Genomic DNA, 15,790 nt, shown 5'->3' with positions numbered 1-15,790 from the left:
CCCTTTGGGAACAGAGGAACTTCCCTAGGGCCTGCTGTGCCCCAAACTAATGTAACTATTTGGCCTCCCTGAGTGCTGGCTGCAGTCAGTGCAAAAGGTGAGGGCTGCTCCTGGTAAGTGACTGATTGCAAACTCAGAGGCTGACCAGCATCTCCTTAACCCTCTAGGAGCTGAGGTGACCTACATGAACATGACCGCCTACAACAAGGGCCGGCTTCAGTCCTCCTTCTGGATCGTGGACAAACAGCATGTTTACATTGGCAGTGCTGGTCTGGACTGGCAATCCCTGGGACAGGTAACTTTCCACATTATATGAACTCACAGTTCCATCAGCTTCAAAACTACCAGCTCCATCTACTACTCCATCACCTCTACTGAGGTTGAGGGAAATCAAACCTACAGCATTTCTTTTTAAGTGTGTAGTTTGAATAGGTTCATCTTTGTTTAATGTGAAATGATAAACCCTGTCCACATCAGAATCATCTTACCGAGAAAACTTTCATTGCTTCCGCACTTTAGCAATTCAGATGCTACTCCCAGATTTATTAGATCAGGTTGGTGTGTAATTTGCATTACCCAAACCTAAATGTTCCGGATGAGATCACATCATCTATGAGACAGAGGAAAACATATTGATTCAGTACAAGGTGGTATGTCTTAGAATAGTAATCAATGAGTTATTCCTTTAATAAATCTAAAGATGAAGAAGTTACCATCTTTCCCTTTGCAAATAATTAACTTCAAACATCTTGAAGATACACTTGAACAATCTTGTAATTTTCATGTACTATTTGTGCCAGAAGTGATCTATAGGACATTAAAAATCACCTTCTTCCTATCTGTCAACTGGTGGCAGGAGGTTCTTCATCACTGGGTGCATAGGTAGACTGGCTAGTCAACCATGTGTGCTACAGGGGCCTTGCACACTACATTTTAGCTGAATTTTTCTAATGTTAAGATCATTGAAATTACCAATTAAGTTACACTGTACTTCTGTTTATCCCTTATGGGAGAGAAATCATTGATGTGCAGATAGACACAAGGGCCAGAACTTGTAAAAAAAAAAAAAGACCTGTACATTGGATAAGAGGATAACATTATATTTGTATTGTTAACTTCAGACATGTAACCATTTGCCTCTCTATTTCCACTTTTCTCCTTTTTTCCTTCTTAAACTGCCACCTTCCATGCACACATACTGCATTCTTTTTTCCTCGTTTACGGTTGAGGCAGGTAAAAGTGCTCAGCTATGAAAGAAAGTATGCAATGGGTGAACTAAAATTCCAGTTATGTCCCTCTCCACAGCATAGATAGTGCAGAGCCAAGGATCAACTTAATCTAGGGTTTTTTTCCCCCTAATTTTGTATTTAAAGGGTACTCAGAGTAATTCAGTCTCAAAGCTCACACACTTGCTATTTCTAGTGAGATAGTCTTCCACCCAGTAAAGAAGGGAACAGAAAATTCCACGATTCATTTTGGGATGAAGACAGTGTCAAAGACTGACCAAACATCATTTATTTCAGGGGGGTTTTCCCCAGAGAATTAGAATATGCTATCTACTGCAATAAAAATGGTTCTGTTGGGGGTTGAGTTTATTCTGCTTGGTTCTTGTTCCCACTGTCACAACAAATTGAAGGGCAGAGACACAGTAGTGAAGCAGAATTAAGGTTTTATATGAATATACTCCAAGGGAGGAGCAGGCCAGAGTCAAGGTATAAAAAGCCAGGTTCACTTGAATAAAACAGAGAAAGGAATAGCAGAGGGAGGCAAGGGAAGCTCATGGAACTCCTGCTCAGCAAAGGGCAAATCCCCTGCCAACTCCTAAAGCCAATGTCACTTGGCATCCAGTGTCTGCTTGAATCTGCATGATGTGGAAACTAAGTCCCTAACACCTCAGGATTTCGGGGAGCTTCAGAGCACTGGATGGAATGAGATTATGTTCTGAGAATTTCCCAAAGGCAAAGAAAAGAGATGCTCAGGCAGGCTACCACAGAGCGTGATTGTATCGGGGCAGTTCCATCCAGTTCACCCCGGTGACTGGAACTTGAAAGCTCAAATCAGAGCTCTCAGCAGCCCCTCCCTACTCACTGGAGCAGAACAGAGAGTAACGCACTTGAAGGAAGGAGAGTGCAGGCAACCTCAGAGAGGAAGTGCTCTTAAGGGTTTAGGGTCTGGGGTTTTATAGGGCTTTTGTGGTAAGGATCAGCATAAAGCATGATGTATATAGGTGATTCATAATCCCTTTGAAGTTTTGTCTTAAGAACAGGGTTATTTAGGTGACTGTGTTGGCTTCATCTCAGCATTCTTTGTTCACATCGGTTTATTTACACTTCTAAGGTCTGTCTCCTGCCCTGGTTACAAAGTTACTTGATTAGGGACTGGAGGAAGAGGGAAAAACAGCATATAGGTTAAGTTAAAGAATAAAGTGGGCCTTTTTGCAGGCTAAGTAGATTCTAATTGATACATGATCTAATTAATACAATGAAGACATGGGCTGTGCTCAGATACTTTTCATTATCTGGGGAATATCCAGTCATTCTAAGTTACTCCTGGCCTTTAGAACATAACTAATTAACTCATTAACTCTGTGAGTCCTTTCTGGCTACCTAGTTTTATCTGGGTAACTTTTGAGTCCCATTTAGAGGGCCTTAGCGGCTTTATTTTCCTTCCACCCACTCATGATTTTCTGCCTCACAGTTCTAAACAAAATAATAGTACCAGTAACAATAGTGTCAACAGTAACTACCATATATTTAATGCCAGGTGCTGTTCTAATCCATGTAAATGGATTATTTAAACTTCACAGTGATTCTACAAGGTAAATACTATTATTGTCTCCATTGTAAAGATAAGTAGACTTGAGCTCAGAATTAAGTTTCAGTATGGAGTCTTGTAGGCCAGTTCTTTCCATATAAACATTGATTCTGTAGATCTTATAGCTGATGGCCTTTCAAATATGTATATAAAAAATACTGATTATAATAACTTTGGCTACCTGAGAAACAAGTGAGACAATAATAGTATAAAGCCTTATTAATATAGACTATTTAGAGAGAAATATTGAAATTTGTGGGAATAAGAGTTCATTTTTGTTTTTTGTTTTTTTTTTGCACTCAACAGAGCTAATCAATAGGTCTCTTTTGCCCAGAAATTTCAGCTAGACCTGCTATGTAAAATTTGTCCTGTAGCAATATTGATTATATGCAAATTCTGCTGCTAAGTGATTTTTAACTTGAGCATCTGTTTTGTCTTAGAAAATGTACTTTCCCACCATCACCAAAATTGATTTCCTTTGTTATTGGCTGATATTAATTGGTAGGGTCTAAAGTTCTGTGAATTCCATTTGAATGAGGCTTGAATTACTGAGGTTTAATGAGGTTTTCTCCATAGTTTTGAGCAAATTATCATTATTTTCTTCATTTCCTTTTATCCTTTTCCTTAGACAGACAGACATATATTCAAGTGTTGGTTTCTCTATTTGGGAAATACTCCTTTGTCTTTAATTTTTTGTTGTTTGTTTTGCAGGGAAGTAGGTTGATCTTTGAAATGTTCATTCTTTATCAGTATAGTGATTTGAATGTTCTTTCCTCCTGAAATGGATCATCTTTGTGAAATGTGATTATTTTCCCCTCCTTTAAACATGGTAATGCAGAGTAAGGATAAGCTGCACATTACTTCCTATTATTCAAGTGAAGAACCACAGCCATCTTTTGATGTTGCCTTGCATGTACACCCTAAGTGGTAGCTATTCCCCTTCTTGTTACAGAGAAGACCAGAAATGACAGAGTGAGAAAAGGTCAGGACTCACTTCTCTGTTTCACAACTTGTCAAGCTCCTTTCCTAAGGACCAGTCAACTCCTTGGGATTCGTTTAATGCCATTCTCAGTAGTAACTGAAAAATTGCAGCCTCTCAATTGTGCCATTGCATGGATCTGGGCCCTTCAGATCTGTCTGACATAGATCCCCTCTGACATTGCCCTGGTTCTCAGCTCCCATGACACATAGTGAGAGGGAGAATAGAGAGAGTGAATGTTTGAGATATGTCTCCTTCAGCCTGAATAGACCAACCAAGTCATACTTTTAAAAGCCTGGAAGGATTATCTTGATGCTTCTAAAATATGTGGAGTAAGTGTAATACAGGATTAAAAAATAAATTTATGTTATGGTCCATCATAAATTCACAGAAAGGAAAGCCATGGAAAAGCACTGAGCACTCTGCTAAATAACAAAAATTCAACGGGGTGAATTTAAGGGTCAAATTGGCTGTATTCAGCAGCTCATAAATCAGGTACCACCCATCTAGCCCTAGAAAGGAGCTCCACCGAACTATAGAAAAGGAAAAGCTTTTAAAGATGGAGAGGGGACAGGAAAAGGAAATTATTAGCAAAGACTGCATTGTTTCAGGTAAAGCTGCCCTCCGAAGGGGAGGGAAGGGGAGGGAAGGGGGTCTACCAGGAGCACTATCTCACTAGTGCAGACCAGGCAGTTCCATGTTGACAGGTTAAAGGTTACATTCCTGGGGGATTAAAGTACAGTTAGGTTGGGTATTATGTCTTGGTTTGCTGATGTGGGTTTTTCCACATTGGGCCTGCTTTGGGCCCTACTTTGGGCCTGCTGTTTCCTTCTTAACAATTCCTAGTATTCCCATAAAGAGAGGCAGGTCTTCACCATGCCAGCTGTCCTTGGAAATGGTCCTTGGAGAAGAGCAGCCTTCGGTAGGTTGGAGAAAAAGCTGCAGCTTGAATAAAATGTGGCAGTTGATGGGAAAAGTTTAAGCTGTCAGTCATTTCAGGCCATTTATGGGCCTTCCCACATGGACTTCTTTTGAGGAAATCCACCTTCCTCCATTGGTTATAAGTTTCATAGCAGATTAAACTCCACTGTGGTCAAGGAGTTGAGAGGTGAGTGGAAGAAATCTTTTTTTCATTTTTTCCAAAAGGCTACTATTTGTGTGCTAGGCAGTGAGCTAATGGTTACATACACTTCTTCCTTTATCATGGCAACCTAAGGGTGGATGTTATCCCACCTTGCAAATGAGGACAATATTGGAAAAATAAAAACAGACCAGATTCTGTTGCTGTTCTTCGCACTCCCTGACCTGTGTAGGAACCAGGCTTTGGGAGAAGGTTCCCATATTGTTTAGATTGATGGATAAGTTAGCAGTCTGCATCTTTCATTGCACTCCTGGTAATTTGGGGCTCAGGTATGAATCAACTCAAAGTTGGCATTTTCTTATCTTTCTGCTGCTAAACCAAGCTCTTAAGAACTAAAATAAATCATTCCTCTTCTCTTAGCAATCTTTCCTATTTTCCTCTTGGGAGAGTCTATAACCTTTGAGGTGGAGAGGGGACATAGCTGGAGAGGGGCAGGGTTTAAAACTCTTCTGCAGGCACACTTAACATCCCATCAGCCCCCCTGCACTGTGTGTCAGCTGCCAGTGGTACTCAAGACTTCTCATTCATCAACACCCATCCCTTCTCCTTCTCTTGCCAAACTGAGGCACAAATGCAGTTTTCTGCCTTGCCACCCTTTCCCCAAAGTGCTTGATGTTTGGGATCATGTTATTCCATTTAATAATCTATCCTAAATTAGTTTTGTGTATGACTATGTGGGATTTTTCTTGGTCTACCTCATTGTGACATAAAACATTGCACAGCAGGACCCATGCATTAAAACAGATTTTAACTTGAGCCAAGTTGCGTGTGGTGCTAACAATTACATGAAGAATTATAATACATTTTCCAAGTATCAAATTTAAACTATTCCATCAGCTTTATATTTTATAAAGTTTTCTAGTGAAATCAAGATTATTGCTTTAAATCTGTGATAAGCAGGAGAAATAATAAAATTAATAATCAGAGCAGCTTCAATGTCTTGAGGGCTTTCTCTCTCCTAGGCATTCTTCTGAACATCTAAAGAGTCTGAAGTCATTTCAGTTTCACAGTGACCCTTTCTTGTATATAATACTATCTTCACTTTATTTTACAAAGGCAGAAGCTGGGACACAAATAAGTAACTTACCGAAGGTCATTGTCAGAAAGTGGTAGGCTAGAATTCATACATGTGATGTAGTGGAGCTCCACACCCCTCACTCTTATTTCACTACTAATAGTTTTTAAAAATAAATTACATTTATGGAAAAAGTACTTTCTTTCAAGATCTTGGTTGTGATGCCAAGCTGTAGATTCCCTCTTTCTTGCTTTTTTCTTTAAGAAAAGCTAACAGTGCTGTTCATCAAGAAGCCCTTCACTCATTGCTGCCTTTCTGACTGCTGACCCGTGACGGCAAGACGGCCATAGAATGGTACCTGCTGATGTTGGCACTTGAGTTCCACAAACTCACTCCACCGCTGGGTTGAGTTTCAAAGACTAGGAAGTCAGTCTGTGTGTGCTTGTCTGTTATGCTCTTCCAAGAGTTCCAGCAGCTCCCCTTGAGTCCAAGCCACAGGAAGTCTGTGGGAGGAAGGAGAATGCCACCACAGGCTTTTGCACATAGGGGTCTGGATTTGGGAATGTTGGGAGCTTCTAAAATCACTGGAGGAAACAAAAGTACAGCACAAACAAAGCAAACAAAAGACTAACCAGTGTGTGAAGTAGAAAGAAAAGGGCACAGCAGTGTTCAAGCCACGGGGCTCTGGGGGCGTGATGGCCGACATCGGTGAAGCATGGAAGGAAATCATGAAAATCATGTCTTTAGAAAAAGTTTACTTACATAATTTTAAGTGGACTTAATGAACTCTTAAACCTGCTTAAACGAGCTACCAACCTGAAGTTGAAGCCAGGGTTCAATATATTCACTGGTTACAAGAATCTGGCAACTCTGGAGAGTGGAGATTTTTCAATATTTTAAATATAATTAGAACAACAGGAACAGGCATATTTATACTCTGTTAATGTGTATTTTAATGTTAGTTCAGCTTTATTCTGAAAAGACATAAACAAACCAGCTCTTGGGGCCCATGAGCCTCCAAGCAATAAGAGGTCTTCTGGGGACTGTCAGCATCGCTGCACTGAGACCAAACCCTGCAGCCGCCAGGGTGGATGGCTCAGCGGTTAGTAGCCTGCCGTTGTCCTGCATCTTGGGCACAAAGAGCAAACTGACCACCCAGGAATCTGCTTGGCATCTAAATCGCAGAAGCTTTTAATCTTGGAACCATAAATGTATGTGTTCTATGAAGCGCTACTTCAGGTAGATAGTGATGGACATTCCCTGAGAAAAGGACTCCATTCTCCCTAAGACTGAGAAACTGCATTAATTTAAATAGGTTTCTTTGCCATTTCTATACTGAGCCATTAATATGCTGATGAATTTGTGACTAAGAGGATGGAGGGCAGACAGCCTTCAGTCAAACCTCTTGGGCCAAGAACTACCTTTCACAATTAACTTTATGGATCAGATATTCGTTGAAGCCTACCTACTTCCACAAAGGCTGGTCTAAACCAATAGCTGCCTTCACAGATAAGAACACCAAGGAGAAAGGCTGGAGGGCTGGGTGGGCAGATGCTAGTCATGTACACAGGACCCAAGTCCTTTTGTGTCAGGTGTTAGGACTCATGAAGTTCTTTTCACCAAAAAGTGCTACCTTAAGAAAAATATGTGATGCCAAAGCTGGTAATTGTAGGATTCTGTCTCATTAGCAACAACAACAACAACAACAATGACAACAAAACTGGACAATTGGCAAGCCAGGGCTTAGTCTCTTGTGATAAAAATAATCAACAAAGTTATTGCACATTGGCTATTTTAGAGAACTGCACTAATCATGGTAGAGAGTTTGACAAAAATGACATAAATGGCAAAAATTTATAATCTGGTTTGTAAAATAAAATCTTTAAGCATTCTTTAAAGTGAATATGACCACCCAGGACATTTGCCAAGAGGGACCAGCAACATAATTTGTGAAGCCCAGGATACAGTGAAAATGTGGGGCCTGTTGTTAAAAATGATCAAGAATTTCAAGATGGCAACAGGAGAGCCTTAGACCAAGCTGGGGGTCCTTCTTAGTCAGGGTCCCGAGAACAGGCCCTGGGCAGCTACATAGGCCAAATGCCATGAACTCTGGTGCTATGTGAGTAGGGTCAGCAATAAGTACTTTGGGGACATGGGAAGAGGATACCCCTGCAGCTCAACAATGAAGGGCACAGTGAGAAGACAGGGTTGGGGCTGAGCTGTAAGTGAGGAGTTAGCAGAAGACAGACGGGGATTCTGAGAGTGAGCAAAGACTGAGTGGGAACGAGCATGGTGTGCTGGAAAATCGTGAGCAATCACTTGTGGGACCAGAGTGTCTGAGTGGGAGATCTTGGAACATAAGGTGGGTTAGGCAAGTGTAAGCTTGTGAAGGACTGTGAGTTTGGAGCGCAAGGTGTGGACTCAGTCCTGTGGGCTCCCTGGGAACACTGAAGGCTGGCGTCAGGGTCAGGACAAATCCAAGGCACAGATCAGGACTGAGGGGAGCAGGAGACAGAGAGGCTGTGGCTGCAATGAGAGAGGGCAGAGATGGAACTCAGTTATATAGTGTGAAGGGTGATTTTACATGTCAGCTTGGCTGGGCTATGGTGCTCAGATATTTAGTCAAATGCCAGTCTAGATGTCGCTGGAAAGGTGTTTGTCAGATATCATTATCACTTTAATCAGTAGACTTGAATAAAACAGATTATCACATATTCTTTTTAAGAAACTGGGCCCTCCATCCCATTGGATGAGTGGGCCTCATTCAATCAGCTGCAAGCCTTAGGAGCCCAGACTGAGGTTTCCAGAAGGAGGAATTTGATCTCAAGACTGCCACCTAGAATCAGCTTGACCTGTGGATTTCAGACTTGCCAGTGCCCACGGTCACATGAGCCAATTCCTTCAAATAAACCTCTCCGTATATATATGTGGATGGATGGATGGATATATGTCCTCTGGGTTCTGTTTCCCTGGAGAACTCTGACTAATGCCAATGGTGACTATAGGAACTGGCAGGAAGTACAGTGAGAGCCACAGGGTGAAGCTGTGTGACTGGCAGGTCATAAAGAGCAAGCCAGACAAACCGTGGGAATGGTTTCCAGCATCTAGAACTGGGCCAACTGGGAGAAGGACCCTACTGTTATTAGAATGGGGATGCCAGCAGAAAGGGGCAGTTCTGCTGTCCAGTGGGCAACTGGAGAAAAAAGCAAAGATTGACTTTTTATGTAGCATCTTGAGCACCTAAATAGTGATGATTCTTTGCTGACCCTAAAGCTACTGATTTCATCATAGCTGCTATTTCTGACAATAACCATTTGGTGGAACACTGATCGGAGTCACACTCCCTCACCAAGCCTCTCACTTCTTTCTAGTTTCCCTAGGCACTGAGGTCATGCCGACATTAGCAGTGGGAGAGGGTGCTAAGGCCTAACCTGTCTTCCATCACCTCTTCTTGTCCCCTTTTCTTTCAATTAAAGAACAAAGGTCTGAGATGAAGACCCAGTGGGTTGCCAGTGGGCAGGAGGGGGTCACTGTTTTATAGCACATCCTGTCTCCCGTCCTGTGTTCACCTCCAGCACTGAGCTGACATTTTCCCCAGAATGTATGGGTTCTAAAGACATATTTCAGCTCCTCGGGAAGGGGCACATTGGTAATGCAGGTAACTAGACATCAGAAGCAAAATGAAAACATCCAAAGTATAAGGTGATTCAACTGCAGATGAAACAGAGAACAATTAATAATCCTTAGGCAGCCTTTAATGGAGGAAAACAAAGGATTAATTCTCCAGGTATATAGATTTTGACGATTACCTGGGCTGCTCAGAAAGGTCCTGTTTGCACATACATTCTAAAGTCAATGAGGGGGTGGAGGGCCCAGTTTCTTACAAAGAAATGTATTAGCAAACAGCATTTTCATTCACATAGTCTTGCTTTTTTTCCTACAATTTTTAAAGTAACATTTTAGCAGATAACACTGTTCAAAAGAGGCATAAGAAGGAGATCCTCTTTCCTAGTGTCCCATAGAAGACATTCTCACAAAGCCAGTCTATTATCTGTTATAAAATAGTTCCAATTTGTGCAGTTAAGTGAGGAATCAAGAGCATCTTTTGTCCTTTTGTGTTGGCCTTTCTTAAGTTGAGATTCAGTAAGTCATTCCCAAGTGAAACTTAGTTCCAAAGTTTTCCCTCATATGTCCCTCCAATCCCAATTCCCTGAGTATGTTTCAAATGGCACAATAATTTGAGAGAAACTCCCTGCATGACACGTAAGTGTCGATACCTTAGAAGTAGCCTCCCCATGTGGACTTTGGCATGTAGTCACATGAGCCCTATGCTTCTGACAACAGAAGCTAATACTAGACTTACTGTTCTGTCAATCTCATTATTTTTTGTTGGTTCTGACTAAGCTCACTGCTTGGCATTATATGAGCATACCAGTTGGAGTCACACAGGACTGAAATTGAATTTTTTTTCTTTTATAATTCTGTGACCCTGGGCAAGTTTTTCATTTCTCTGAGCTTCAGTTTCTTTATCTCTACAATTGGATTAATAATACCGACCTCATACAATCATTAGGGATCAAGTGGGATATTCTCACATCCTCACACTATCCCTTCAGCATGGTTACTGCTCAATAAATTGTAGCTTTAGAGTTGATGGCAAGGAAACTATTTTTTCCTTCCTTGGTAAGTTGTCTAGATCAATAGATCAAGGGAATGACAGAGGCATTAACGTGTCTTTATTATCTTTAGCAAAGATTTCATAAATCTCCCTAGATTTGTTCAAAAACATGTGATCTGGTTAATAGTACAGTGAACTGGGACAGCCACATCCCAGGGAATGGACTAGGGGCTGTGTCCATCTGCAGGGGGATCTTCATGTCTCTCTATAGAGCTTTACTCTACATCCTATGCTGTTCAGTTATCATCAATGGCCATATATAGACAGCAACTGATCAAGTTTACAAGTAGCACAAATCTGGCAGACAGAGCTAAAAACCTTGGTCTTGGGGAACAGGACTTAAAGAGATGTTAGCAAGTTAATCAGACCAATGCTAATGAGAGGAAATTGAACAGGGATGTGGAAATAAATGAGAATAAGCAACAGCTATTTACTCAGAGTTAGCCATAGCAAGGGACTCTGCCACTTCCACTTGCCTTTGACAGAGACTCAAAGGCAGGCAGAGGAGCAGGCAGGCTTTACAGTGGAAAAGGGGTGGCACTGGATGTGACCTAATGGGAGGGGGTTGCAGGGGACTAACTAGAGTGGGCTGTACTGTGTGACTGTTTGGGGTATATAGTTGGCTTTCTCTAGTTGGTGCTAAGTTGGAAACAGGGCAAAATGAGGGGAATAGGAGAGTTATTAATCAAGTCCTGGCCATTTGGGGGCTGATAACTACAGGGGTTGTTGTGTGGCTGTCTGGGCTTGGTGGTGCAGATTGAGAGTAAGAGATCTGCTTCCATGTATGGTCTGGCTGATGCCCATTTATATGTTCAGTCTCTCAGATATAAACAAAGCCCTCCTCTTATTCCCTCATGTCTACCCTGCGCCTCCCCACCGAATGGGAGCCAGTATTGAGAATGGGGGCTGGGGTCACCTGAGGATGGGTTGGTACATGAAATTTTAGCACCTATTTTGGTACCCAGCACATCTTAGATGCCTAAAATTTTTGTACCAAATGAATGAACGCATTAACAAACTGGAGTGTGTTCCATCACCATAGAAGTCTTAAAGCCACATCACAGAACAAGTGGAATCAGAGACTGGAAGTTACAGGAGCAATGATTTTTGCATCAATGTGAGAAAGAGTTTTCTAACCTTAAAGCCTCCTCCCAGCAATGGGCAGGCCAACCTTGTGAGCCAGTAAATGATGATGTTTCACAGGCAGAGGCTGACTAAGAACCTCTCCAGGATTCAGTGCAGAGAATGTTCTGGCACTGAAAATGGTTCAGTGTTACTAGACCATGTATTTGAGGGCAGGAAGAGATGGCAAGGGTTAAAGTAGCTCTGGTTCCTTCATCAGAGCTTACACTTTGAGAGCTCAATAAATGTGAGCTTACATTATCGTTGTCATCATTGATATTATTTTACACAAGTCATTCCACGTGGCAGGGGAACCCAGACAAGCCCTGCTTCCCCATCCTAATGTTGGGGCCACAGCACAAGTGTGCACATGCCTAAGAGCCCAGCCGCGTGCATGCCCAAGAGCCCAGCCACACACATGCTGTATGCTGGACTTGGTGACAGAGCAGTGTCCTCCCCCAAAAGCTAGTCAACACCAATTTAGTAACATTTCTAACATTGTCCTCATGATGATTGAGGATCCATTATTCATTATGAAAATAAATTTTTATATGTAGACAGATACCACTCTAAATTACCATGGATTTTTATTCTGTTTTATTTTTAATAGTGAGGTAAAATTCTTAATTGGCAAAGCTGGTTGAGTACATCCATACAGATTTTGTTTCCTTCAACAAAAGTTTATTAAAAACAGGTCACCAGATTTCTTTGAGGGTTTAGTCAGGCCTGAAAAATGCATTTATTTTAACAACTGTATGTAAAAAGATTCACTTAAGTGAATCTGTTGCATGATTTTTCTGACTTGATGTTCTTCACATTTTAATTGGAAAAAAACTGGATATATTACCTTGATACAATGACTTGTGAGAGTGCTACTCTTATAACCATAAATCATTCTGCATACTTCAACTGTTACTGTTCAAGCATCAATTATTATAATTAGCTGTCACTTCAGTCCTTTATTGTTGAGTTCACCAAAATGTAGCTGCCATATTTTTAAAAACCTTCCCTGAAGTTTAATTCTTCCAGCAAACTGTGTGTAGAAAATTAGCTCCATGGCCTTGAACCATTGTTAACACAGCCATCTGAACCTCCCCCACTACAAACTCTGGGCGCCCTAACCCCCTGGGCAGCAGCTCTGAGACCCCTCACAGCGATAAACAGCCCCCCGCCCCTTCCCCCTCCGGCACAGCCCCGCCATAACAGAGTAGCAGCCTGAGGCTGGCGACACCCACAGCACGGGAGCTTCCTCCATAGCAGCTGGGCAAGAAACAGAGACCCAGTCTACGCACAACTGCCCAACACAAGCCGCTAGGGGTCGCCATTGTCCCAGTAAAGAAAGGTCAGGAGCAAGTGGAAAGGATCTTCATTCCCCCAGCTGACAGATGAGTCAACAGCATACCACTGCATCCATCAACATGAAAAGGCAAAAAACTTTGATCCAGACCAGACTAACCCAGACATCTTCCACATCCTCCCCTGAGAAGGAATCTGGGGAGATAGATTTAACCAATCTTCCTGAAAAAGAATTCAAAACAAAAGTCATAACCATGCTGATGGACTTGCAGAGAAATATGCAAGAACTAAGGAGGGAGAATGCAGAAATAAAACAATCTCTGGAAGGACTTCAAAGCAGAATGGACGAGATGCAAGAGACCATTAATGGACTAGAAAACAGAGAACAGGAGTGCAGAGAAGCTGATGCAGAGAGAGATAAAAGGATCTCCAGGAATGAAAGAATATTAAGAGAACTGTGTGACCAATCAAAATGGAGCAATATTCGCATTATAGGAGTACCAGAAGAAGAAGAAGAGAGAGAAAAAGGGATAGAAAGTGTCTTTGAAGAAATAATTGCTGAGAACTTCCCCAAACTGGGGGAGAAAATGGCCTCTCAGACCACAGAAGCACACAGAACTCCCATGAAAAGGGACCCAAGGAGGGCAACACCAAGACACATAATAATTAAAATGGCAAAGATCAAGGAATAGGACAGAGTATTAAAGGCAGCCAGAGAGAGAAAAAAGTCACCTACAAAGGAAAACCCATAAGGCTATCATCAGATTTCTCAACAGAAACTTTACAAGGCAGAAGAGAACGGCATGATATATTTAATAGAATGAAACAGAAGGGCCTTGAACCAAGGATACTGTATCCAGCATGATTATCATTTAAATATGAAGGAGGGATTAAACAATTCCCAGACAAGCAAAAGTTGAAGGAATTTGCCTCCCACAAACCACCACTACAGGGTATCTTAGGGGGACTGCTCTAGATGGGAGCACTTCTAAAAAGTGCACAGAACAAAACATGCAACATATGAAGAATGTAGGAGGAGGAATAAGAAGGGAGAGAAATAAAGAATCATCAGACAGTGTTTATAATAGCTCAATAAGCGAGTTAAGTTAGACAGTAAGATAGTAAAGAAGCTACCCTTGAACCTTTGGTAACAACACTTAAAGCCTGCAATGGCAATAAGTACATATCTTTCAATAATCACCCTAAATGTAAATGGACTAAATGCACCAATCAAAAGACACAGAGTAATAGAATGGATAAAAGAGAAAGACCCATCTATATGCTGCTTACAAAAGACTCACCTCAAACCCAAAGACACGCACAGACTAAAAGTCAAGGGATGGAAAAAGATATTTCATGCAAACAACAGGGAGAAAAAAGCAGGTGTTGCAATACTAGTATCAGACAAAATAGACTTCAAAACAAAGAAAGTAACAAGAGATAAAGAAGGACATTAGATAATGATAAAGGGGCCAGTCCAACAAAAGGACATGACCATTATAAATGTATATGCACCCAATACAGGAGCACCAACATATGTGAAACAAATACTAACAGAATTAAAGGAGGAAATAGAATGCAATGCATTCATTTTGGGAGATTTTAACACACCACTCACTCCAAAGGACAGATCCACCAGACAGAAAATAAGTAAGGACACGGAGGCACTGAACAACACACTAGAACAGATGGATCTAATAGACATTTATAGAACTCTACATCCAAAAGCAACAGCATACACATTCTTCTCAAGTGCACATGGAACATTCTCCAGAATACACCACATACTAGGCCACAAAAAGAGCCTCAGTAAATTCAAAAAGATTGAAATCCTACCAACCAACTTTTCAAACCACAAAGGTATAAAACTAGGAATAAATTGTGCATAGAAAGCAAAGAGGCTCACAAATACATGGAGGCTTAACAACATGCTCCTAAATAATCAATGGATCAATGACCAAATTAAAATGGAGATCCAGCAATATATGAAAACAAATGACAACAACAACACAAAGCCCCAACTACTGTGGGATGCAGCGAAAGCAGTCTTAAGAGGAAAGTATATAGCAATCCAGGCATATTTAAAGAAGGAAGAACAATTCCAAATGAATAGTCTAATGTCACAATTATCAAAATTGGAAAAAGAAGAACAAATGAGGCCTAAGATCAGCAGACGGGGGCACATAATAAAGATCAGAGAAGAAATAAATAAAATTGAGAGGAATTAAACAATAGAAAGAATCAATGAAACCAAGAGCTGGTTCTTTGAGAAAATAAACAAAATTGATAAGCCTCTAGCCAGATTTATTAAGAGAAAAAGAGAATCAACACACATCAACAGAATCAGAAACGAGAAAGGAAAAATCATGACGAACCCCACAGAAATACAAAGAATTATTAGAGAATACTATGAAAACCTACATGCTAACAAGCTGGAAAACCTAGGAGAAATGGACAACTTCCTAGAAAAATACAACCTTCCAAGACTGACACATAAAGAAACAGAAAATCTAAACAGACCAAAAACCAGCAACAAAATTGAAGCGGTAATCAAAAAACTACCCAAGAACAAAACCTCCAGGCCAGATGGATTTACGTTGGAATTTTATCAGACATACAGAGAAGACATAATACCCATTCTCCTTTAAGTTTTCCAAAAAATAGAAGAGGAGGGAATACTCCCAAACTCATTCTATGAAGCCAACATTGCCCTAATACCAAACCAGGCAAAGACTTCACCAAAAA

The 15,790-nt window shown here is 41.1% G+C and overlaps 1 protein-coding gene across 8 annotated transcripts in view; it reads left to right on the top strand.

Moving 5' to 3' along the window:
- Nucleotides 1–15,790, top strand: part of PLD5 (phospholipase D family member 5) — a 457,751-nt gene that overhangs the window by 324,704 nt on the left and 117,257 nt on the right. For all 8 annotated transcript variants that reach the window (XR_005062463.2, XM_073216684.1, XM_073216683.1 and 5 more), the window contains one exon: nt 168–295. Coding sequence is in view for 7 of the 8 variants with exons in the window: in XM_073216684.1 (XP_073072785.1) it covers nt 168–295 (128 nt within the window). In the remaining variant the exon portion in view is untranslated. The remainder of the gene's footprint in view (nt 1–167; nt 296–15,790) is intronic.

The sequence above is a fragment of the Manis javanica genome, chromosome 11 (assembly GCF_040802235.1).
Source record: "Manis javanica isolate MJ-LG chromosome 11, MJ_LKY, whole genome shotgun sequence".
NCBI classification, from domain to species: Eukaryota; Metazoa; Chordata; class Mammalia; order Pholidota; family Manidae; genus Manis; species Manis javanica.
The sequence above is the reverse complement of the archived record's forward strand: the minus strand, read 5'-3'. Positions and strand labels throughout refer to the sequence as shown.